The 25,776-nt window shown below is 43.0% G+C and overlaps 2 protein-coding genes across 3 annotated transcripts in view; both read right to left on the reverse strand.

Moving 5' to 3' along the window:
- Positions 1-227: 227 nt before the first annotated feature.
- On the reverse strand, positions 228-6,105 carry LOC105694335 (membrane-bound alkaline phosphatase). 2 transcript variants are annotated; one of them, XM_012414872.1, is made up of 8 exons: positions 5,959-6,105; positions 4,744-4,848; positions 3,969-4,183; positions 3,174-3,455; positions 2,739-2,774; positions 1,872-2,295; positions 1,061-1,375; positions 228-675 (listed from the first exon to the last, which is right to left on the reverse strand). In XM_012414872.1, the coding sequence occupies exons 1-8, from the start codon at positions 6,065-6,067 to the stop codon at positions 479-481; spliced, it is 1,683 nt and encodes a 560-aa protein (XP_012270295.1). In that variant the 5' UTR covers positions 6,068-6,105; the 3' UTR covers positions 228-478. The 2 variants fall into 2 exon arrangements, with proteins under 2 accessions (XP_012270295.1, XP_012270296.1); XM_012414873.1 differs by lacking the exon at positions 2,739-2,774.
- Positions 6,106-7,474: 1,369 nt separating this feature from the next.
- Positions 7,475-25,776, reverse strand: part of LOC105694336 (BMP-binding endothelial regulator protein) — a 31,718-nt gene continuing 13,416 nt past the window's right edge. Inside the window, exons 3-12 of the mRNA XM_012414874.2 lie at positions 20,312-20,397; positions 17,146-17,245; positions 15,752-15,928; positions 14,933-15,115; positions 13,156-13,415; positions 12,505-12,664; positions 11,573-11,760; positions 10,677-11,074; positions 9,317-9,721; positions 7,475-8,917 (exon numbers count right to left, since the gene is read on the reverse strand). Of these exons, the coding sequence (XP_012270297.1) occupies positions 9,469-9,721; positions 10,677-11,074; positions 11,573-11,760; positions 12,505-12,664; positions 13,156-13,415; positions 14,933-15,115; positions 15,752-15,928; positions 17,146-17,245; positions 20,312-20,397 (1,805 nt within the window). The 3' untranslated portion in view covers positions 7,475-8,917; positions 9,317-9,468. The remainder of the gene's footprint in view (positions 8,918-9,316; positions 9,722-10,676; positions 11,075-11,572; positions 11,761-12,504; positions 12,665-13,155; positions 13,416-14,932; positions 15,116-15,751; positions 15,929-17,145; positions 17,246-20,311; positions 20,398-25,776) is intronic.

Raw genomic sequence — 25,776 nt, forward strand, 5'->3', positions numbered from 1 at the left:
TCGAGGAGTTCTCCGTCTTGCCCTACCAAGGGAAAATTCATTAAAATCATTTTGATCCCCAATGCCTTGGGCCCTCCATATAAATAGAGGCGCCTCATGCCCTACAATGAATCTCGGAAAGGCCACGGTAGAAGCTTGAGTGTTGGCTTCTGGACAGAATCTCACCTGAGGGTGAAGAAGACGTACCTGCCCATCTGCCCACCGTCCGGTGCCCCTAACTCACCGCGTTAGAAGTTAGTCTTTAAACAGTTTATTCAACACGTCCGTCGGTTACATACACGGATACACGGATTCTATACTAACTCGGGACGCGTTCATAGCTTTCGGCAACGGTACCCGGGTATGGAATTAACAAAAATAATTGATTCTCGGACTCGATATCTTGGTATTTGGAGATAAAAAACATCTGATTACCGTAGTGTAACGTATGTAATAATAAGACAAAAAATCACTTCGCATCTCAACTCGTGGGAGGAACTCAACTTCCACGCTTGCACGCCGTGAGCCCTTGACCCATGCAGGCTGCATAAGCCATGAGATGAGGGATCCCATGTTGCTCCATCGTACCGGTGAAAAGATGGGACCAGGGTCCGCTCGCGAAGACGGCCACATCGTCGCCGCCATGAGTCTCCGAGGAACGCGGGGCCAGGCTCGGGTATTGATAATAAATACCACCTAAATGGGATAAAATGCATGAATTAGATAAGATATACTAAGGAAACTGAGATTAAGGGGATGTGAAAGTCACGTTTGAGGGGGCAAGTGTTCATGAAACTTTTCTCCGAATTGGGAGTACCGACTCGTTTCAAACTTTACAACGTGAATATGGAGATCCGAAGGTAAGTTCTGACACCCATGACATTTTATTTTTTGTAAAAAGAATTGAAAATATCTATAAACAAATTAAAAAAAAAATTGAAATTTCATAGGTGTCAGGACCTTCCTTATAGCATCTATATTCACGTTGTAAGTTGTTACGTAGTAAGTCGGGACGATTTCAATACATGGCGTTGTATCTCCTTATACTACTTCGTGCACAATATACTATCCTGACTCGTACCTAGATCGTCGTTTGTTATATTGTATCTGGAGCCATTTTGTCCGGCAGGTTTATAACCGGGACCGTTCGCATAGTTGAGGACGGCGTAAGGCAGGTCATCAACATCGCTGTCTTCGGCAATTCCCAGGATATCATTTCCTCTATCCGGGTACCCGGAAATGCTCATGGTATGAGCGTGATCGGCGGTCACAACGATCAGGGTGTCTTCTTCCGAGGTGAGTTTGCGAGCCAATTCGACTGCTTTCGACAATTCCACGGTCTCCGAAAGGGCTAAATTGGCGTAAGTGTCGTGATGTGCGTGATCGATCCGTCCACCTGGTGTAATAAAAATTGTAAAGGTGGGTTAAACAAATGAGTCAGTTGAAAATTGGTTGAATAATCTATCAGGGAGTACAAACATCGCGGATGTGCAATACATAAATTATATGGTACGCTGATACACAGAGAGATGAAAGTTATAATGTCCAAAAAGTGTACAAAAAGACAAAGTTTTAATTACACGTTTCCTTACCTTTTGTGCCCAAACGGATCTGTTACGAAACGGGTATCACCCACTGCGTACGTTTCCATCGTAATCTTAAATCCGGGATTTATCAGGTCCGGATCCAGTAAATCGCATGTTTCCGTCTCATTAATAAATACGCAGATTCGATCCTGAGCATCTAGATCGATACTTAAACTCGGATTTACTGGGGTTGGACTGGTTAAATCGTGGACTTAGGAGTACGATGGAGATGTAGTCCACTATAAATGCCTTATTCCATATTTAGCTTTCCTAAAAGCAATACGAACGCGAACAAGTAAAATATACCTTCTACGAAAAGAAAGTAGCCTTTGGAATCCTGCTGGAGAATCTTAATGGCGGCCTCGGTCATTTCCGCCAGGGTGGGGTCGCTAGGAGCCGCATCTTCGTAATAAGAGCAGTGACTTGACTCGAACAACCCCAACAAGTAGTCGACTTTTCCAGGATCGTCAGTCACCTTCCTCAGGGATTCCCGGTTCCAAACGTACTCGTAAGTAGCGTTGCGAGCGACTTTGTCCTGACGCCAGGCCTTTATAAGGTTCACCCCGTCCAACCTTCTACCAGCAGCGCCCTCATCGTCGACGGTGGTGGCCGGAAGGAACTCACGGCGTCCTCCTCCCAAAATCACCTTGAAATCCTTTCCCGGGGATTCCTTGACGAGCTGTGTCGCGATGTCGATGCATTTGCGCGGGTCCTGGTTCTCCTCGACGACCTTGAAGCAGAGAAAACCCGCTCTAAATAATTGCGAACATTTCCTGGATACTTTCATTCCGGTACAATGACCCCTTCTCCATTGTACTCCTAAATCCGGGATTTATCGGGGCTGAATCCAATAAATCGCGTCTCCATCGCATTAATAAATACGCAGATTCGATCCTTCCTGAGCGTCACGATCGACACTTAAATTCGGATTTACTGAGTTTGGACTCGATAAATCCCTGATTTAGGAGGACGATAGAGACATAGCCAATACTTACTATTGGTGAAAAGTACAAATTGTAAACGTCATATGAAGATATCTTTCTACTTATGTTTTGTATTTACTCGGACAGTAAACCGATTAATGACAAAAATGTGATTCGTATATATATAGTACATTTACCCATTCTGCTTTTCACTGATTTTATAACTGGTTTATACGCGGTTTAAACCTACCGTTAAACTCCGGTTAACACAATTTGGAAGCGGGCCCTAAAAGTCATATCAGCGGCGTTTACACAACATTTAACAGCAGTAGTTATAAAATTGGTGTAAGTTAACGTTTAAATGCACTCAAAGAAGTACGTTCGAGATTTAAATTTTAGAAAGGCGTAGTTTTATCAAGCAGTCACTGTAAACAATAGTGTACCAAGCAGTACACGATCGTATACATCGACAGCTTGATAAATCCACGCCTTCGGTACGCGTACCAAGTGATCGGTGTAAACTAAGCCTGTATTAACAAATCCATATCGTCCGTGGGAGACAGGTTTGGTTTGTAAGTTTGTGGGTTTTATTGGTATGAACACGGTTTTTTTTTTATTTCGAGTAAGTATCGTAACTTCTTTCAATGCAAGTAGTAGGTTTGTGGTGGTATCGGTTTGGCCTTACCTTGAAGTCGCTCTCCCAGTCGCGATTCGCGACACGAGCGAAAGTCCCAGCCGGAGAAGCGTGAGTCACTCTAGTAGTTGTTACTATACCCGTGGCCTTGCCTGCCGTCTGCGCCCATTGGCTAATGGAGGTCACGTGGTTCCGCTTGTCCAGCTGACCTGCGCAGTCGCCGCGCGGCACTTTTGCGTTTACACCGATGGTCCCGTAGTTACTCTTGACGCCACACAGATACGCAGTGGCGCTGCAGGCCGAGTCCGCGATTATGGAATCCACGCAGTATGTCTGTCGGAAAGAATTCGGAAATCCTCGGTAACATAAAATTGGAGAAGGTAACTGTAAAACGTATCGTAAGTTACCGAGAACGTTGAGAATTTATAAGAACGTTCATTTTTGTATTTAAATTGTTGCTTTCTTAGTTAAAATAACATTTCTTTTCGATGCCCTACAAAGTTCAAGCTAAAGAGTAATAAATACTGTTACAGAGTCTTTCACGTACAACTTCACGAGAAATTCCACGCAATTTGTTTCAAAACGAACCGATATTTCATTCTGGTGTCGCGCGACGAAGCGAATAGGAAGGTTTCGATTGGCTGCGGAAAACGTACAACGGAAATTCCCCACTTCGATGCCTCTCTATAGCTAATCGGAACCTCTCGCCCGCTCCGTCGTAAAAATATAAATTCTCCTTATTTCTCGAAAAAAAAAAAACCTTGGAGAAATTTCCAATAAGTTTCCAGGAATTTCTCATCGTTCCTGACGTAACTTACCGCGTTTAGAACTCTAGTTTCACTTCACCTTAACCAACCCGGTATAGGAAAATTTCTCCCAGAAGAGGGAGCCCTCGTTGCGTCCCTCTAGCTGGCCTTGATAAGTCCTCGCGGCCGTTAACGTAGGGATCGACATGCCATCGCCGATAAAAAGAATTACATTCTTCGCAATCTTCGTGTTTTGACGCCACGACAAATGCTCCTTTACAATTGCTTGAGCACTATTCAACCAGTGCGCGGTTTCTGAAAATCGAAAACGGGCTTTCATAAGGTGATATGAAAGTGGCGTCTCGTTTATGAAACTTTCCTCCGAACTGAGTATATCAAATCATTTGAAATTTTACCTTGAGAATATGTCGGCCGTCCCGACTCCCGACTTCCACGAAATTTAAGTTTTTTCATTTGTGTATAAAAATTTTAGTACAAAAAATGAAATTTTATGAGTCTCAGGACATTCCATAAAACTTCCACATTTGTATGGGCAAAGTTCAAATAAACTGCTACACCCAGTTTGAAGAATAGTTGAAGCCAAGACTTCATTTTAAACGTCAATAATACACTAAGAGAAGGACGCACTAGCATACATAGATTAATAATTAACCGTAAAAATATATAATGTTACTTTACATTACTAATGCATAAGAGGTGTCGTTTAAACAAAAAATGGAAAAGGACCAACGAGCCATGTTAAAGTTATAGACAGATCGGTCTAGTACCCTTAATAAAAAATGTTTTATTTGAATTGACCGATTCGAGTGGGTTTCATTTCATCTTAAGACAGTAGGATATTCTTCGCTAGTTACCTTTCTCCTCTTCGGTCTCCTTAAATGCTTCCCAAGTACGTTTAATCGAGTAACTCTTTCCTTTATGGGGTAATTTCGAGTGCATCACCTCGTCGGCCAAATCATCTGTAATCATCCATAATTTTACCAGTATTAGAAATATGAGTTTTCGAGACCGCGGAAACTATTCGGAAACTAAAATAAACGCGAAACGAACGGAAATAGACGTTTCGTTAATTGACGCTGATCGACGCAAGACCGGTGATAAGGTAAATCCCTGGGATCGCCAGAGCCGATCAAATTGATCAGCTGCGATCTCGTTTCCGATGTTCGACAGTGATTTACCGGCATATATATAAAATTGACAGGTAACGAGACGATCGCCCGATAAGATTGCGATACGAGTTACATTTTTGAGGTACTATCTCTTGTCCAAACGTGTGGCACGTGTTTCCGGCGTTGATCGCGTGAGAAGTTTCCAGCGAGGAGCTAAAGTTATTCACTTGGAAATCAGTGAAAACGATTTCCTTCTTTGAGAGCCGATTGCGTTTGATTTCACACGATAGACAATGCGATTCGGTAATAAGTGACAGTCGGCCTTAAGATGATATGAAAGGGTCATTCTATATATATAAAACGTCAAAATATTTATGAAACATTTTTCCACCTCGGGTGCACCAAATCGTTTGAAACTTCAACACGTGATTATGGAGGTTTTAAGGAAGAACTTAGCGCTAATGAAATTTCATTAGTACTACGTTCTTCCTTAGGCCTCCATAATCATACGTTTATATGTATAGAATGACCCGTTCGTGTCACCTTAAAATTGCGACAGGGTTCAGTGATTTTAAACAATTTCCAGCTGATTTCCACATGACTTCGAGCGTTAAAATTCATAATTTTCTGAGTGAATAACCCTTCGGTATTTATGATAATACCCTCCTCTTTGAATTTACACGAGTCTCCGTTTTACGCGGAAAATTATAACGCACTTCACGCGGTTTTTAAACGTCATTATTTTATTCCGTTAAGCTACTTGAAATAAATATGTATTTCTGAAACTTATATGTCCTAGCTTTTATTTCCAATATTTTTTCTTTCGTCTCGACAGACTTTATTTACGCGATTTTCAATCGCATAAAATGAATCCACGTGGTACGGACAACTCCGCGTAAATCGAGGGACGACTGTTTGTTCAAATTTCGTGACTTAGTTTACATAGGAATTAATTCCTACCTCTGCGTCTTCTTTCTTCCGGAGATGTACTTTTATGGGAATTGGGGGGGAATGCGAGGGCAACGGAGACGAACAGAAGGAGAAACGCGAAAATCACCATCGAAGCCATGATCCTATTTTCCGAATGTTCGAAGCCTGCTTTGATCGTTCAACGACTGCACGTGATCGACCATGGATGAGCCATTAAATAGCATCGAACGAGGCCTGAATCTCTCCTCGATAATCGGCGACAGATAATTTTCGTTGATCGATCGGCATCCATCGCGGTAATCGTTATCATCGGCGATTCGAAGTCGCTCAGAATGGAACAATGGCCGCCTAGACGCGTGGCGAAAAGTCCCTTTGATAGAAAAGAGTATAATTGCACCAGGAAAAAAATACAGAGGCGATAACGCACGATATGGCCAATTATCTTTATGTATTTCCCCTCGTAGTACTTGAAACAGATGCGACGTTACCGTTTTACCGGAGTTTAGTTAAAGATCCGTTGAAGGCAAGTCGGCCATATTGGATTGTGTGGGTAAACGCAACGAAATCCCGTGAAATTCTTGACGAGATTTTAATACTCCGCGAAATTAATGATGTTCGTCATCGTTAATATATGGACAATTTTCATAAAAATCTTTTTGAACGAAATAAAGGGTGGAATTAGGAAAAGGACATTTAGAAATCGAAAACTTAGTCGGCCATATGCGATGGTTAGACGCGATAAACTGACAAAAAATTCTGGGCGAGTATTTCACGAAATTAATGACGTTTGCCGTTAATTACGACAAAACAATTTATCGTTAATTGATAGACAATTTTCTTAGAATTTCTTTGAAATTAAACAAAGTGTAGAACTGTTAAATAATAGTTAAACAACAGTTTTCTAGTTTCTCTATTAGTGAAAATTCATTCAAAAGAACATTTACATGATTTATGTTTTAGAATGTGAACCGAAGGGTGCAGATTTTGACGATTAAAATATTATCTGAGATTACCGGAGAGTGATTAAACCTTTATCTTGTAAGTTAACGTTCAACAAATGTGATGTGAATCGGTACTATCTGTTTACTTTTAAGTGCAAGTGCAGTTCTCTTATCTAATCTACTTAATGTGGTTTGAAAGCAACGTATCACATCTGTATGAGATGACAGATTCAATGTTCCGTAAGCACGGACTCGGAAATAAAGGAATGGAGCATCAAATTAAATTTGATGCAAAGGCGCAAGGTCTTCGAGAATAAATTTAGTTGCCGCTGATTTCTCAGATGGCGCAGGGTGCCACTCTGCAGTCAATTAGGGCATCAAAGACCACGTATCCAGGGGATTTCTGGATTTTACTTCGATCTCTTTATAATTATTATAAGAAAACGACATATGGAGTTTGTCGTTTAGTACAATACCCAATATAATTCGACACGGATGTCGATATAAATACGAACGTTGGGAACGTAGGCATTTAAAAAAATTTTTTTTACCGACGTCGATCAAATTTCTCAACGCGTTTCACTTCACGTTAGTATCTATTTTTATGGCGCACTATTAGCTAGTAACGTCACATGATTCGCAACCCATTAATGATAGAGAGATTTTGTACATACAAATCTTGTTTTATTGCGCTTTACATATGAAAAAAAGGCCCGCTAGTGTTCACTAAACGGTAGTTCACGCATAGTTATCAAAAGTGGGACCGAGTCAATGAATCCAGATCCATCATTTTAAATTACGTAAAATGATTTGTCACTTGTCCGAATAATCAAGGTCTTTCGAACTGACGGATCTGACGTCATTGAGCTTAATTGCAAACATTTCAGCTTCGCTGTTAATTCACGCGTTGTTATCAAAAGTGGTGTCAATGATTTCAGGTTCATCGCATTGAAAATCTTTGAGTCAAATGATTGGTCATTTTCGATAAAATGATTCAACTTCTATTGTTAACAATTAATATTTAAGGCCTTTCAGAATAGCTAATTTGATAGTGACCGCGTGAACTCGTCGTTGATAGTTTATGCATAGTTATACAAAAGAAAATACAGTTGAATCAGTAATTCCACATTCATGGTCTTGAAAATTTTCAACCCTATAATCACTTTCGATAGAATAATTAATAACATACCATTTTTAGTCAATAACGATGAACTATTTGACTCGAAGTCTTTCAAAATGGCGGACCTGACGCCAGTAGGGTAATGTACGAAAACATCCATTTACGGTAATTTATACACTGTTATCAAAAGGCTAAGGCCTAGTTCGTACAAACTCGCTGCTGTCAAAACTAGGCTTAGATCTATGATTCCAGATTCGCCATTTTGAAAACTCCCTATGCCAAACAGTTGATCACTTTTGGTGAAACGGTAAGAGCCTTTCAAGATGGCGAATCTGACGCCACTAATCCGAGGTACGAGTACATCAAATTATGGTAATTAACGCAACGTAATTAAAAGAAAGGAGTCGAGGCAACGTCTCCAAATCCGTCATTTTCTAAAATGATTAATTACTATTGATAGAATAACCGAAGCTTTTCAAAATGGCGGATTTGACGCCACTTTGTCGAGATGCGACTCCGTTACAGCTCGGCGCTGGTAACTCGAGTTCAAAAGAGAGACTTCGGAAGAGAGAAGAGACGTTGAGAAAAATGGCGCGCCCTTTCTTGATCGTCGCGATCTTCTAGGTAATCTCATTATCTATTTACAATTGGCCGATCGCAGGGAGGACATCGAGATTCCCGCCACGGCAACGCCGGCCTTCGCCTACGGTAATATTAGATATACACATTTATATATATAATATATATTTATATTCATTCATCTATATATATATAATATACTATATATGATATTTTGTAACTTTCAGAGACGTGTAAAACGTGGAGATTCCTTAAGTCTAAGGCGATCGAGACGCGTCAGGTTACACTGGGAAGTGGATGCTACTATGCCGCGAGCCTGCTCATCGGCCGGAAAATACTGCACGGTGCACTGAAACATAAATTTGTACATTCAAAACTAATTCGACACCACCCAGTCGTCTGAAAAGGTCATTCTATATATATAAATCGTCAAAATGTTTATAAAACTTTTCTCCGAACTGGGTGTACCGAATCATTTCAAACTTTATAATGTGAATATGGAGGCTACAAGGAAGGTCCTAATACTCATGAAGTTTCATTGTTTATAACAAATTAAAAAAAAAAAATGAAATGTCACGAGCATCGCTTTCTTTCTTAGGGCTTCCATAATCACGTGTTAAAGTTTCAGATAATTCGGTGCACCCAGTTTGGAGAAGTTTTATAAATATCTTTACATTTTTATATGTATGAAATGGTCCTTTCACGTCACCTTAAACCCGATGAAGGAACGAAACGCGGGGATACTCACCGTTATTGCGTATTGACAGAAAGCGGTGACTAGGAAACGTCGAGAGTCCGCGGACGGCGGCTCGAGGTCGACGGCAATGGGCGCGTTCGCCGCGGCGAGGTGGCGAGTTCGCGAGGTCGCGAGGTCGCGGCGCCGCGACGAACCCACGCTCGTTAGCGGACGCGCCGCCGGAAGCCCTGCGGCGCGGCGACGTCCCAGACGGCGCGGCAGCGCGTCGACTTCCGCCAGTGCGCCAGCTGGATGCCGAGCCGCTGGCACTCGTGCACGTAGGCCGTGAAGGACTCGCAGTAGCAGTTCTCCGTTGGGCACTCGCACATGTCCTGCAGACACGCCTTGTAGTACATCGTCGGGTTCACCTTCTTGTGGCACGGGTCGAACACCTGCGACCGCAGTCGATTGCAGAGCCTGGAAGGATCAGTTGCGGGAGAATTCTTCGACTTCGTTTCTTAGACCATATACGGGGTGGCCCGCAATAGATAATTAATCTTTCAAGGGGTGAAGGAGGGAGGAATTTTTAGCCAAAAGTTCCTTTTCCAATTTTGGCTCGGATCACTATTCGTCGAATTATTAGCAAATAAAGTTCACCAACGAAACGACGCGCAGGGGCCTCTCGCTCGTGCATTACGTTCCTTTAAAAAGTTTCATTTTAACATATCAAATTGTTCAACAAATGAATGAATAAATAAATAAATAAATAAATAAGAATATATACAGTTAGAAATTGATCAAATTATGAATTTAAAAATCATTATTTAAGGGGATGTGAAAGTGGCATCCGTAAGCTCAATTGTTTCAAACTTTACAACGTGAACATGGAGGATATAAGAAAGGTCCTGAAACTCATGAAATTTCGTTTTTATAACAAATTTTAAAAGTATCTATAAACAAATAAAAAAACATTGAAATTTCATGAATTTCAGGACCTTCCTTATACCCTCCATATTTATATTGTAAAGTTTAAATCAATTCGGTACACTCAATTCGGAGAAAAGTTTCATGAATGATTCCTCTTTGACGTCACTTTCGAATCCACTTAACTACATAGTAAATCAATCAATTACCGACTGACCTATTAATTGTCCAATTAATTCATTCATTCGGGCGCAATTCTTAGATCATAATGAGTCACGTCAAAGTTTCGGACAGTTCTCTCCAATACCCTTAAAAAAAGTGTCCTAATCAAGTCGACTGGTTTGAGGGGGGTTTCGTGTCACTTTAATTGCTAATAAGTCGATGAAAAGAGTTCTGAGCCAAAAATGAAAAAGGAACTTCCAGGTCAAAATTCCACCCCCTGTCCCCCTCGAAAGGTGAATAATCTATTATGGGACACCCTGCATATCTCCAGACTTTTTCCGAGCACCTGTGGTTTTTCTTGCTCCGACATCGCCTCTCCCTGTCGACGCCGATCGTCCGGGAGCGGGCGGCGCACATCTTCTTGCCCCCCACGGTCCAGGACTGGCCGAAGAGCTGAGGGTCCTGGACGAGTCTCCCTCGGCGGGTGGTCAGGTCGTCCTTTGGCAAGGAGTTGAAATTCCCGCAGAGTCCGCAGAGGCGGCCGCGATAGGAAGTCGGCGCCGAGATCTCGAGGAAGCTGATGCCGTCCCAGAGGATCTTGATGCCGATCTGCGTGCTCACCAGGATGCTGTCGACGGTCCGATTGATGTCGAGCCTACTCGGTATTCTGTACGGCACCTCCACCTTCTTGCCGTTCACCTTAACGCGCATTCTTTGGCCTAGATTCACCTTCAGATCGCCGACCTGCAATCCGATCGATCACTTTCAAGTTCACGACAAGATACGTGCCTCCTCAAGGTCTCCTGTCCCGCGGAGAAAAGTGTTTACATTTTTTTCCGGACTGAAGTAGTTTCCAAAGTAATGGTATTAAGGGGATACGAAAGGCGCTAAGAAATTTAATCGACGTCGATAAAATAAAATTCATCTGCACCCTTTTTGGTGGGAATATATTCCATTTTTTTAGGATTCCAAATTGTTCGAGCTAGGTCCGGAAACTCTTCATTTTCGATTTTAAGCCTTCAAGAGGCGTAAAACATCGAAAACGTGCACGACCGCGCCATGTTGGTTCTAGTCCATGACAAATAAAGACACTTTTTATAAAAAATGAAATTTCATGAGGGTCAGGACCTACCCTAGGGCTTCCTTATTCCCGTGGTAAAATTTGAACCCAATTCAGAGAATACTTTCACGAACGATTTGACTTCTCGGATACATATGTATAGGTCGACCCTTTCGTCCTACCTTAAGGGCTATCGTCTTGGTCCAAGCCGACGATCTGGTGGACCTCGCATCGTTGGTCACTCTGATGCTGAACGTATGCCCCAAGCAATCGCTGACCAACTGGTACTTGCACGGGCCCTTAAAGCTGAAGAACTTTCCGTCGAAGGTCCTATAATGTGGGTCACCGAAAACAGTGCAGACGCCATCACCTAAAAAGACATAAAAGTTCCAACGATAGTCCAGTTTATCTCCATTCTCCTCTAACCGTTGTGGGAAATATCTCGTTACGTCATTGACACGGACTTCCAAGAACTAGTGGTAGGCGAAATCCTTATCACGTTTTTCTCCAATCTTTGGATTAGTTTGACGTAATTCCTTGCGCTGACCTTTTCCTTTCCCCGTAACCGACGCTAAGAATATGCACCATAATTTGTGCTATCTACCCTCCGTTTTGTTATTCGTTTTTCAAAACCTAATGAAAAGTGGCCGATTTCCGATTCTTGAGACCAGAACGGGCGGAACGTCTCTTGCGCATGCGCACTTCGGGTATGGCGATTTTCTTGCCTAGGACTTTTCCATTTTCATTTTTATTCCCTCCTTGTTTTTTTTTTTTTTTACTTATTTCACCTACCTACTCGCACGTATCTTCTACAACCGAAATGGGTCCCGTCGACGAAATTCGACAAAGTTCAGATTTGTCAAAATGTTATCGAGTTAATGACTGAATATTTCAAAATCGTCCGTCTACAACTGCAAATGAAAACGAGAAACAAGAAGGAGTCGGCGCGGTGTCGCGTTCGGTGGCGGTTGTCGAATCGAAAGGGTTAACGTAAGGTAACGTAATTAAAAAGGCGGATAATTATCCCTCAACCGAATATACATCGCATTGCCGATTAGGCGTTTCAGGGTCGAGCAGGACGTTTCACTTAGCACTTAGAGAATCTAGCACTCACTTTCCACGCAACGAGGACAACATTGTCCTTCGGGATGTTCCAGCCTCGAGTTAGGCGGACATGGCAGGTTCAGAGGTGGACACATCGGCATTGCACAGCGCACTTTGCCTTGCATGCAAGCGCATGCCTTGCAAGGGTCAAGCTTCCAAGATTCGCCATCCTGCCTAGGAGAAATTAGGACGTTTAAACCAGAACACTTTTACGGTCCCCGATCACATTTTACTTCTTAAGGTGATATGAAAGTGCCATCCGAGGGGTCAATCGTTTACACGACATTTCTCCTAATGAGGCGTACCGACTCGTTTTAAATGTTCCCGCGTGAAAATGGAATCCCTAAGATCCCGACCCTAATTCATGTTTTATAAAAAGTAAAAAAGCGGTTTTTAAATTGATTATAAAGAATGAAATTTCATGGGGGTCGAGACCTTCTTTAAGGCCTTTCAATTTTAAGAAAATTTGTTAATAGATATTTTCAAAATTTTGTATGCAAAATGAAATTTACCGAGTTTCAAAACCTATCTTAGGGTCTCCATATTCGCGTTGTAAAGTTTGAAACGATTCGGTACACCCGGTTCGTAGAACAGTTTCATGAACGATTGACCGGTCGGATGTCACTTTCACGTCCCCTTAACGTCTAGTTACAATACTCGCCCCGTAAGTTCTTCCCCCGTAGGTGCAGGAGGCTCGACTCTCCTCGATGAGTGGACACTGAGGACAGCATCGACCGGGAAGAGTCGTCTGGTGTTCGCTCGTGCATTCCAACACCGGACAGGTCTCTTTCGTGCAGGTGATCACGGAGTTCGTGCAGCTGCACCTGGTGCACTCGTCCAGGTAGAACTGCGTGCCGGAGTTGTAGACCGTCGTGCCCAGCATGCAGGCGCCTTTCGGTGGAGACAGGAACCTCCCGCTTCCTGGGAATCGAGATAAGACATTGAATACTTCAAATGTCAAAGCAACGCGAAGATCGATCTCTAACCCTTTATGGTGATATGAAAGGGTCATTCGATATACGTGTCCAAAACCCAAAACGACTAAAGCGAATATGGCCAGGTGACCCGAAAGGTCACTAGGAGTCAACCCTCACTGTGGAAGAACGTCGATGGATGAACTTCTCCCCACTCCATCTAACGACATCGCATTAGCTCGTAGATCCGTTAATAGAAAGTTCTGATTGTTAATAAACAAATTTAAAAAATTCGATATATATAAAATGTAAAAATATTTATAAAACTTTTCTCCACTCTGGGTGTACCGAATCATTTGAACCTTCAGCACGTGATTACATTAGAACCATGTTACATTTTTGAAAAAAATGCAATTTTATGAGCATCGCGTTCTTGGTTAGGGTCTCCATAATCACGTGCTGAAGTATCAAATGATTCGTTGCATCCAGTTTGGAGAAAAGTACTATAAATATTTTAGCCTTTTACATACATAGAATGACCCTCTCATATCACCTTAAATTTAATCATCCTTAGATTGAACGAAGTCTTATTTTTAAAATGCATCTTATATCGGAAGAATTCTAAGTAACGAAAGATTTCTAGTTTCCGATCCCTCTTTTAATATGTGCAAAATTTATGGTTATAACGGTACCGATGACTATTGACCGATCAATCGATAAAAATCCCTGCACAGCACTTATGAAGCAATATTTCTTCCCGATTCCAGTGACGCAAAACTTTCTCCAGTGATTGTTCGAGTATCCGCGGGTGATAATCATAAGTGGACGATCATTTGCAATTTGCATCAGTTGAAATCCGCAGACGATCGGTAGGTTTCCACTCGTTTAAATTTAGCTTGGAGTAAAGCATTTATCTGTGACCCAGAGCTTGTTAAACTATCACCGACAGTGGTAATCGGCTTATCCCAACGCTGACCGATGGTCGCAACGAGGAAAGGATCTAATAGCCAATACGGAGTGTTCTAGAATAATTATTTCCAACACCGAGATGTGAATGGAGAGCATACGATTAAACACTTTTTCGTAATAAAGTAGTGCTCGGAAATACCTCCATATCGAGACGATACGATATGACAAAAATGAACTTATCGTTCCCACGGAAATAATCGCTGTTAAGGTGAAGTGTCGAGAAACTTGATCGACGTCGGTAAAAAGTATTCTTCTAAACACCTACGTTACCGACGTTCGTATTTATATCGACAGCTTTTCGGAATTATGTTGGGTATCGTACTAAACGGCATGCTCCATATATCGTTTTCTTACAATAATTATAACGAGATCGAAGTAAAACTTCAGAAATCCCCTGGATTCATTGTTTTTTATGCCCTCACTGACTGCAGAGTGCCACCCCGCGCCATCTGTGATTTTAGCGTCAATTAAATTTTCTCTCCGAGACCTCGTTTTAGCACTTTTTCTCTCAGGGCGATACATGGCGTCGATATTGCTCGTTAAAAGAGCTCGTACCTTTGCAGTGCGGACAACACTCTCCAGGCTCGCGGATGATCCTCGAGGCAGGACAATGGAGGACAGGACACGCCTGCTTGGCGCAAGTCAGACGCCCCATGTTGCACCTGCACGTGACGCAAGGATCCTCCGTCGTGGTGACGGTCCGTTCCGCCGTCACCTTCTGTCCGTTCACGTAACACCCTGACCAAGAGAACGCAACGATGAGTCGGAGGCCTGGAGAACTCGGTTACGCGTGTCCCGAATGCATCGCCTGCGTGACGTTTCTTATCGCCGATCGCTATGGTCGCTCGCCGTAAAACCATTTTCACGTTCCACCAGGCTCGCCGTGAAACGGTCCCCAGGACGCGGATTTTGGGGTTTACGGACCACCGGGGTTGCACGTCGTCAAACGATTTTCCTACACGGTAGGCTCTCGTATAACGTGGTTAAGGGGATGCGAAAGTGGCATCCGAGGGTCGATCGTTCGTGGGACTTTTTGCTGAATTGGGTGTATCGTTTCACATTGTACAACATGAATACGGAGTCTATAAGGAAGGTCCCGACCCTCGTGAAATTTCATTTTTTATACAAAATTAAACAAATACCTACAAACAAATTGTTAAAAAATTGAAATTTCACGAGTTTCAGGATTTTCCTTACAGCCTCCGCATCCACGTTGTAAAGTTTGAAACGATTTAGCATCCCCAGCTCGGGGAAAAGTTTCACAAAGGATTGATCCCTCGGATGGCACATTCGCGTCGCCTTGACGTTGTCGTTATCGTCATAGTCGTGCACGGACAAAAAGTAGCCGTGAAATAGGTAACACGAGGTACCTACCTGTACAAGTCGGACAACACTGGCCGGGAGGTGCAGGAATCGGGTTGGAGCAAGGGGTGTAGCATCGAAGCCTCGACTCCGTTATCACCCCCGCCTTGCAGGTCATTATCCGGCAAGGGTCATTGGCATCGGTCCACTCCGTCTCCGAGGCGTGATGGACTCCGTTCTTGACGCAGCCTGGGCGACACCAAAACGAGTACGCGTTACTTTCGGCTTCCCCGATATGGCGGATATGGCGGATATGGCGGATATGGCGGATATGGCGGATATGGCGAATATGGCGAATATGGCGAATATGGCGGATATGGCGAATATGGCGGATATGGCGAATATGGCGAACATGGCGAATATGGCGAACATGGCGAATATGGCGGCCATCCAAAGCGGACAGGACGCCTCGTCGCCGCGGTCTCCTAGTCGGATCAACGTTTGGCCCACGTATGTCCTGGATTCGTGAATCCGATCCCGAAGACGGCGGATTTAAAAAGAGACAGAGAACGGAGGGGCTATTCCCGTTCTCACTCTTTCTCACTTGCCGTTGGAGCGATGTGAAATTAAAATATTACATTTTAATTCTAATCGATATTTCATTTCATTTCAATTATGGTTCAAGCACGAATCAATTTCAAATTAGCAACATATTGGGTAATCGAATATCATCCGGTTACATAGTTTAAGAATGATTAGTAATTAAACGCGTAATTGAATTTTCAGAAAAATTAATGCCGTCCACCTCGGGTTCGATCTTTCCTGTCCAGATAAAAGAGAGACAAAGCCCTCCATTACCTCTGTTTTAGTTCTGCTCGAGGGAGTATTCGCTGTACAGAAAACCCTATCGCCTGGGAAATCATTCGTTCAATTTTTCAATCAATTTCAATTTTGTTAACAATTTGTTTATAGATAGTCACATTTTCTTTTATATAAAGAATGAAATTTCGTGGGTGTCAAGACCTTCCTTATAGCCTCTACATTCCCATTATCAAGTATAAAACGATTCGGTACGCCGAGTTTGGAGAAAAGTTTCATGAACGATTGTCACTTTCACACGTCCTTAAGCTCGCAGGTGGAAATCAGGATCAGAAATGACTGGAAATCGCTGGCAACCGTCGAAACGCCGTCACAATTATTAGGCCGACTGTCCCTTGTTACCGAATCGCATCGTTTATCGCGTGAAGTCAAAGGCAATCGAATCTAAAGAAGGAATTCTTTTTCCCTGATTTCCGAGTGAATAGCTCCTCTCGATTTTGCTTTCGTGGTCGGGTCAGCGTGGGGTCTCCATATATCCTACGTTCACGGGGGCAGCCGACTCATTGTTTCTCCAGAAAATGGAGAACAATGCGACTAGGCGCAGCCGCGTGGGGGGCAGATTGTAAAACGCCAACTAGATTTTGTACCTTTGCACCTGTGGCAGCACTCGTCGTTTCTCGGCTCCAACAGGGTGTAGCAGCCTTCTATGCTGGGGCATTGTTGTTTCAGGCACTCCACGAATCCATTCTGTCGATGAGACCAATTCTGAATTAGACGAGCTTAGAAGGAGCGAAACGGTCAACGCGGTTACGTTAAGGTTAAGGGAAACGGGTCGAAAAATTTCATCGACGTCGGTAAAAAGGATTCTTCCAAATACCTTCGTTACCGACATTGGTATTTGTATCGACAGCGTATTGGAATTATATTGGGTATTTTATTAACTGGCATACTCCATATGTCGTTTTCAATAATTAAAAAGAAATCGAAGCAAAACTCCAGAAATCCTATGGATTCGTGGCTTTTTATGCTTCAGTTGACCGTAGAGGACCACCCTGCGAAATCTGTGCTTTTGATGGAAATTATTGCGTCTAATTCAAGTAATCACCGAATCCGATGACGATGACATAATTCTTATCACTAGTCATTTCCATAACAGCGCAGTTATTGCATCTGTAAAATGACTGATTCCAGCAATGAATTCCTCACCATTAATCCGATTTTTTTCGTGAATTCTAACAATTTATTTCGGCTAATTGCTAAGCTTAACGGTGAAATTATCTCTTCTTCGCACGATATTATTATTTCTAGTACTGAAATTGCGGTTACCATTAGTAACCAACCTTTCGAAGCACGTAAGTTGGCATAATTAGACTAATTGCTAAATCCATCAGCGATGGAACAATCGGGTCGGCTAGTGGTAATTATTTCAACGGACCAACAGCCCTCTACATGAAAGGTACGAGCAATATTTCGTAACGCAATGATAACAGCGTTGCTTAATCAGCACCGCAGTAATAACTAGTTCTTGTCCCTATCTGGTATGAGAATTACCGTTCGCGAAGGATGTTGTAACAGTGTAGGCGCGTTTGAATCTACCGATTAGTAAGACCAGCGTCAATTATTTCGCAGAGATCTTATTCCGTGTATTGTTGTTTCGCTCTCCATGTTTCCTTTATTGCTCTGCCAATTAATTTAATATGTAGCATTACCTCGATCCGCGTAATTGAATTAATACTTCCACCGATGATAGCGAATTATGTTTATTGCCACAAATGCTATGTTACTAATAAAATACTCCTGATTTGTAAGAAAAGTGGCTTTACAGACGATGCGATGATAATGACGGTAAATTGTGGGATGTATTGCAATTAGTTTGCGACGATTATGGAACACAAATTATTCAAAAGAAAACACGTAACAACTATTTCCGATGATACGACTGTTTACGTAAAAGGTTCATTTGTAAGCAAATTATTTAAGGATGGAAATGGGACAATTAGTATCGTTATTCCCCCTCACTTTTGCTGTAAATGGTTAATACGTTCACTAAATCATTTAGGAGGATCTACGCTGAAAAAACATTCGTTGAACCAAAGAAATACTTTGTTCATTCGAGCAATAATTATTTGACTCAATTATCCCGTTCAAATGCGAGTTTATCGGATTACCAGTGTTCTAAATTCTCGTAAAATTGCCCTGACACATTCGTTTCTCGTATCAGAGCCTTTAATAATTGTACATCGATCGAAATATGAGAGCTCCACGCCATTTTGGTTCTGGTCTGGCCTAAGTTAAAAAATTGTTTCCGAAAATCCAAATTTTAAAGTGTCAGGACAATTCTTGGACGAACAGGAGTCAAAGTTTCGGACAGTTTGGTCCAATACCCTTAAAAAAAAAGTGTTTCATTCGAATCGACTAATTTAAAGGGGGTTTCACGTCACTTTAAGGTCCCAATTTTTACGAGGCAAAGTTTCAAACGATTCGGTGCACCCTGTTCGGAAAGGGTTTTCCAAATAATTTGACTTCGGAGGCCACTTCCGTATCACCTTAATCTGCAAGCTGCAGTCGAAAGCGTCGGGTGCAGTCTCGTAACGAGATAGACTTCTCGGGCTTACATTACTTTAGTTGTGTCTACAATGCGCGCATTGTAAACTTTCGCCGCTGTATCTCGAGTGCGAGTGGCCGTCGATAAAGGGTTATTATGTTCTCTGTAAAATTAGAAACCATGTCATCGAGTGGACGGAGTCCCCGAGTCTGACCTCAATTCCGGATCGATCGAATCGATTGTAAAATGATGAATTGCTCGACTCGTGCTCTCGCGGAAGACGCGGCTTCTCAGATGTCGATAGATGTGTCAGCTGCCTCCAGTGGCATGTAAACAGATTTCATGAAAAATGTCGAAAATTGCGGCCGCCAACAAGAGGATGTGGGATATCGATTTGCCCCGTCGTCGACTTAAGGCGGGGCGAAAGTGGCGTCAAAGGTCTCGTTTGTGAAACTTTTTTCCGAACTGCGTGTATCCGAATCATTTCAAACTTTACAACGATAACATCGAAGCTACGAGGAAGGTCCCGACACTCATGAAGTTTCAATATCTATAACAAATTAAAAAAAAAAAAAATGAAATTTCACGAGTATCGCGTTCTTTCTTAGGGCCTTCGTAATCACAAGTTTCAGATAATTCGATGCATCCGGTTTGGAGAAAAGTTTTATAAATATTTTGGCGTCTTATATGTATAGATTGACCCTTTCACATCACCTTAAGGTGGCGTCAAAGAGGTTTCGTTTATGAAACTTCTCTTCGACCTGGGTGTACCGAATCATGTCAAACTTTACAACGTGGATACAGAGGCTATAAAGAAAGTCCGGACATCCATGAAATTTCAATTTTTCAAAAAGTTGTTTCTAGACGTTTTTCGATCGTTTAAATAAAAAATTTAATTTCGTGACTGTTAGGACTTTCCTTATAGCCGCCGTATTAATATTGTAATGTTTGAAACGATTCGGTACACCCAGTTCGAAGAAAAGTTTCATGAACGATTGACTCCTCGGATGCCATTTTCGCATCCCCTTAAGAACAGAGAATAATTTGATGTTAAGATTATCGAGGGTGGTCCAGATAACAACATTTGTCCTTGCAATTTTAGGAAAAAGAAAAAATTAAATGAGACCGTTATCGATGGGACTTCGTCGTGCAAGTACGGAAAAATGTATCGGTATCATCTTTCTTTCTTTTCGACACAAAATGACGATTATGGATTATGGAGAAGTTTTACCGCAACGCCTTCGGATCAGCGATCAACAATGTTTTACCTTGCAGATGCAGTTGAAGCACCTGGTGTTCGGGATTTTGTCCACGGTGAAGTCCTCCCCCTCCACGTCGCAGGTTTCCCGACTTCCTGTAATTAGAACGCAACGTGAAGTTTGAAAAATGAAGCAAATAACTCTGTCCATCCGATTACGTATTTTCAGGAGGTTTTCCGATTTTCCTGAATCAATCTGAAAGCGTATTTCCACGTCCCGTTCCTACGCCCGTTCAACAATTTCTCCACGGCCATTTCAAGACCCTGATATCATTGATGAAAGGTGGGTGTGCAATTTTTTCTTACAGTTTTTCCAGAGAAATTTTAGGATTACAAATATTGCCATTAAGGGGCGACCGCCTTATCGCGATGTTCAACTCGGAAGCACTTATGGGCGATCGAACCGTGATACTCGTGCCCTGATAAAAATCGATGGAAATTTACATACATTTTTACACACTTTATAACTTGAGTTTCACCCGGAAAAACATAAAATGGAAGAATTACAAAGGAGAAAATGTAATATTACATTATAATTTTCTATAATTTAACTCGGATGCCGAATGTGATATTACAGAGACAATGTAATTTTATTGCAATTTATCGTGGCATGAAAATAACCAGTGATCGATGGGCATTATTATCAGCGCGTACAGGATGAGGTCCGATCGGTGATTCCACGGTCATCTCGCGATTACGTTAGATCAATAGTTTCCCTAGACCATGTAGAACCTGAATGTCAGGGAACGACATTTCTAAAAGGACAAGGATGAGCGGGTTACTCATTTCACGGCAGATAGTAAGTGAAGCGAAGGATTAAAAACAACCAAGTTACATCGGATAAGCAATTTTCTTGCAGCCCACGTGGGATCTTCGTATCGGTGAAGCGGCATTTACAAATTGACGTTCTCCTGCAGACCGCGTCGAAGTTTCGAATCAGCGAAGAGAAAAAAAGGACAAAGATGAGTATCGTTTCTGCCCATTATTAAAACGGGTGATCAGAGAATCGGCAGTTCCAGGACACCCTAGGACTACACCCGCGATGGACCAGAGATTTTGCAACGGCCCATGAGGAATCTTTGCATCACCGAAGGGATGCTTTTAAAGAGACAAGGACGAGAACGGCCTTAACGCTTAACCCAGAGAAGAGTCGGGATCACGAAGGGGCTTTCAAGGATCGTCCAAGAAGCGCCCATGGACGACCGAACCACGATACTTAAGATGGCGTGAAAGTGGCGTCGAAGAGGTCTCGTTTATGAAACTTTTCTCCGAACCGGGGGTACCGAATCGTTTTAAATCTTACAATCTAAATATAGAGGCCACAAGAAAGGTCCCGATGCCCACGAAACTTCAATTTTAAGATAATTTCTTTATATTATCACCGTTGATGTATAAAAGATGAAATCTCGCGAGTTTTAGGACCCACCTTAGGGTCTCCTTCTTCGTGTGGTAAAATTTGAAACAAATTGGTACGCTCAATTCGGAGAATACTTTCACGAACGATTGACCCTTCGAATGCCACTTACGCATCCCCTTAACGGTTTACCGACCGGAAACCTATTAATCGGTTTTGCGATACCCGTGATCCGCATTTACTTCCAAATTCGCTGGTCGGTAATTAACCGAGAAACCGTTCATTTGGAAATCGGTGAAAACGATTTCCTTCTTTGAGAATCGATTGCCTTTGATTTCACGTGATAAACAACAGGGCGATTCGGTAAGAAGTAACGTTCGGCCTTAAAATTGTGACAATATTCAGGGATTTCCACATGATTTCAAGCGTTAAAATCCATGATTTCCTAAGTGAATGCCTCCTCGGTATTAACGGTAAAACTACCGATGGATTTTTTTATGCCGTGGTGCACCATCTAAAACCAGTCATTTCGACCGAGCCTGGTAGTTCCAGGGCTAAAGAGTCCACCAGAGTGCCAAAGAGTCCATCGGAGGTCCTAGGGCTCGTCGACGACTGCGTCGTTTCATTCCCCCTCGAACGTCCACTGCAGGCACACCGACGGATGACGGAATCGCGACGCTCACGTAGGATAGCCGTGCACCGGAGATGCCGATACCTACCCACGACTGCCCCAGCCATTTCTCTGCGACCCACGCGAGACCTTCGCATCCGCGGAGCGATATTTCCGAAAGGACAAGGACGCGGGTCTCCGCCTCGGTGCGACGCGCACCGCAAGGTGCACCAGTGAACGACGGAATCGTTCCTTCTCCTTCGACCGTCTTTTCTACGTCTCTTGGCAACAGCCAAGAGACGACGATAAACGGCGAGTTTCGTGTCGACGCATCCTGAATAAAGAGCCCTTTTCTATATCGCGCTCGCTAACCGGATAGTCGATATCCTACAAAATGGCGTGCCGTTTTGAAGCCACCTAGTTACGCGCACGGTAACTCCCTTAGTATCGCTGCCCCTCCGTAGGTGGCGCTGGGGTGCCTCGAATTCGTCCAAGTTCTCTCCATACGGAACATATAGGTATTAGCTATACAATTAGTACATAAGTCAGTGGTCGAAGTCCTCTCCGTATAGAAGAAGTAGGTATCAGCTATTCGGTTAGTCCATAGATCGATGGATCGACGGCTCAAAACTTTTGCACTGGCGCCCACGTTACTTTGGTATCGCTGCCCTTGTTCGCTTACGTAGTTGGCGGTGGGGTGTATCGAATTCGGCCAAGTATTTTCCGTATAGAACAAATAGGAATAAAGATCCAGGGAGTATATAGATCAGCGATCGCGTTGTCCAGTCGTTTCGCATTTGGTGTCAGGCTTGGGTAAGATAACGGTGGGTAGAGGATCCTCGGACTTTCCTCCGGCTTTTCGAGATAGCCCACGCGTAATGCCGATATATCGATTGAGCGACCTTTCCGGAAGGATCGGCGCGGTTATTCCGCGACTCGTCCGTGGGAACTGCAGGATCACGCCCGGATAAAAAACATCCGTTACCCTTACAGAAAAATGTAAAAAAAAATGGAATCGGCCGTGGACGATCGAATAATGATACTTACGTATAGTGGTCGGAGCACCGGAGGGTGCTCGGTCTCGACCGGGTCCTAGGGAGGTTCCCCTAGGAGGAACCGCTCTCTCGTTCTCCCTAGGGATTTCCTCGCTCTCCGGGTTGGCCGAACGCCGCGTCCCCTCGTGCCCTCCCCCGCATTCCTGCACACTTCAATCAACGAACAAGCCTTTTAATCTCGCTCCAGCTCCGACCTTCCAGCTTCCGCCGTTCGAGCCCGATCTTGCCGGCCGCGACGCCGCGTTTTCTCCGCGACCAAGACGAATCATTCCCGGGGATTCCGAGCTCCTCCCGACGTCCAGGAAGGATTTCCGACGGGGCGAAGGAATGGGGGGGAATTTATCTTTTAGGTTAGGTTAAGTTAGCTTAAAGGGATGCGAAAGTGCCATCCGAAGAGTCGATCGTACGTGAAACTTTTTCTCAAACCGGGGGTACCGAAGCGATTCAACCTTTACGATATAAATGTGGCGAGGAGAAGGAAGTTCCTGAAACCCATGAAACTTCATTTTTCATAAACAATTTTTTTAATTTCTCCACAAAAAATTTCATGGATGTCAGGGCCTTCCTTATAGTCTCCATGTCCACGTTGTAAAGTTTAAAACGAATCGGTACCCCCAGTTCGGGCAAAAATTTCATAAACCATTTATCCCTCAAATGTCATCTTTATGTCGTTTTAAATTTCGGGTATCAACGGATTTAGAATGTACGCTTTCGGAATGTTCCCCGAGCGTACACACGGACTGTAGCAATGTCTTCTCTATTTCTATGGTTACATCTCGAAGAGAAAAATGTGTAAGAGGAGGGTACACCGATAAAAACGCCCATGTAAATTTACATACCGAATCATTGGTTATTTTGATGCCACGATAAACTTGCAGTAGAATTACGTTATCTCTGTAATATCACATTCGGTATCTAAGTTTAAAGAGAATTATAACGTAACATTATATCTAATTCAAGTAAAACTGCACTAATATGGAAAATATACAATATTAGGGGTATTTATACATTTTCTAATTTGTAATTCTTCGACTTTACATTTTTCCGGGCGAAACTTAAGTTACGAAGTGTGTAAAAATGTATGTAAATTTCCATCAATTTTTATCAGGGTAGATCGGGGAGTACCCAGATAACGCCACTGTACCTATCGGAATATTTGGTGAATATTCTGTATATATATGCTTTGAATATTCACTACATATATCATAAATATTTGCATGATATTCTAAGACCAAATATTCGACGTGAAAATTCGTAGAACGTTCATAGGATCCAGAAGCGTTATCTGGGAAAGGACGGCTATCATGGCGATCGTTCCGAAAGGTTTCCGAAAGGGTTCCGAAAGGGTTCCGAAAGGGTTCCGAAAGGGTTCCGAAAGGGTTAGGACGGATCCTCGGATCTGTGGGCTGCCAGAGGATTCTGAATGGCACTTTGTGTCCCTGGACGAGGATCGGACTCCGCGAGATTCCGGGACGAAATTGAGGGTCGTTGCTTGAACAGTGCGCAGGAATGCGTGCGTGAGAAGCTCGTGTATACTGTTTTATATACGGTTATGTAACGCAGCGTCGGCGGCCGGTCGGCAGATCCGAGTCAACATTTTCGGTCCATGGAAGTCCGTGCAGAATATTCGTCAGACTTTCGTCTCGATATACAACCATGAAGTGGTACAAGGAGACCCAACGCCAATGGTCGATTCCACGGAAGTCGGGACCCAACGACGCGAGCGCTACTTGCGGAAAACGAGGGAACTCCGATCCTCCGTGACCAAAACGTTTCCTGCCGACGTAGATTACCTAAAATGCTTTCAATTTGGCAATTAAGGAGACGTGAAAGTGCCATCCGAAAGGTGAATCGTTCGTGAAACTTTTCTACAAACAGGATGTACCGAATCGTTTCAAACTTCACACCGTGAACGTGGAGGCTATAAAAAAGATATCGACCCTCGTCAAATTTCATTTATTATAAACAAATTAAAAAAAAAGAAATTTCATGAGTTTCGGGACCTTCCTTATAGTCTTCGTGTTCAGGTTGCGAAGTTTTAAACGATTCGGTATCCCCAATTCGGAGAAAAGTTTCACGAACGAAACCTCTTCGACGCCACTTTGGCATCACCTTAAGGTATGGAAAACGACCCGATCGGAAAAAATCCGAAGATCTCGGATCCCTAAAGTGGGTACGATTTCAATACATGGCGCTGTATCTCCTTATACTACTTCGTGGATACGACGACATTGAATAACGACGCTGACGTCGTCCAGCGGTAATCAGGTGATAGATTATCGGATACCGTAAAACGGTCTGCACATGGTTTGCATCGGATCGATCCATAGACATATAGGATGGACCGAGTATCTATCGCTGCCACTCTGTTCGCGTAATAGAAACAAAGAGAGAAGGTAGTACGGAGTTTCCGATTGGTCACCTTATCGGAGGAGACCAATCGGAAGAGAGTAACC

The sequence above is a fragment of the Orussus abietinus genome, unplaced genomic scaffold (assembly GCF_000612105.2).
Source record: "Orussus abietinus isolate OABI.00-Male unplaced genomic scaffold, Oabi_2.0 scaffold145, whole genome shotgun sequence".
NCBI lineage: Eukaryota > Metazoa > Arthropoda > Insecta > Hymenoptera > Orussidae > Orussus > Orussus abietinus.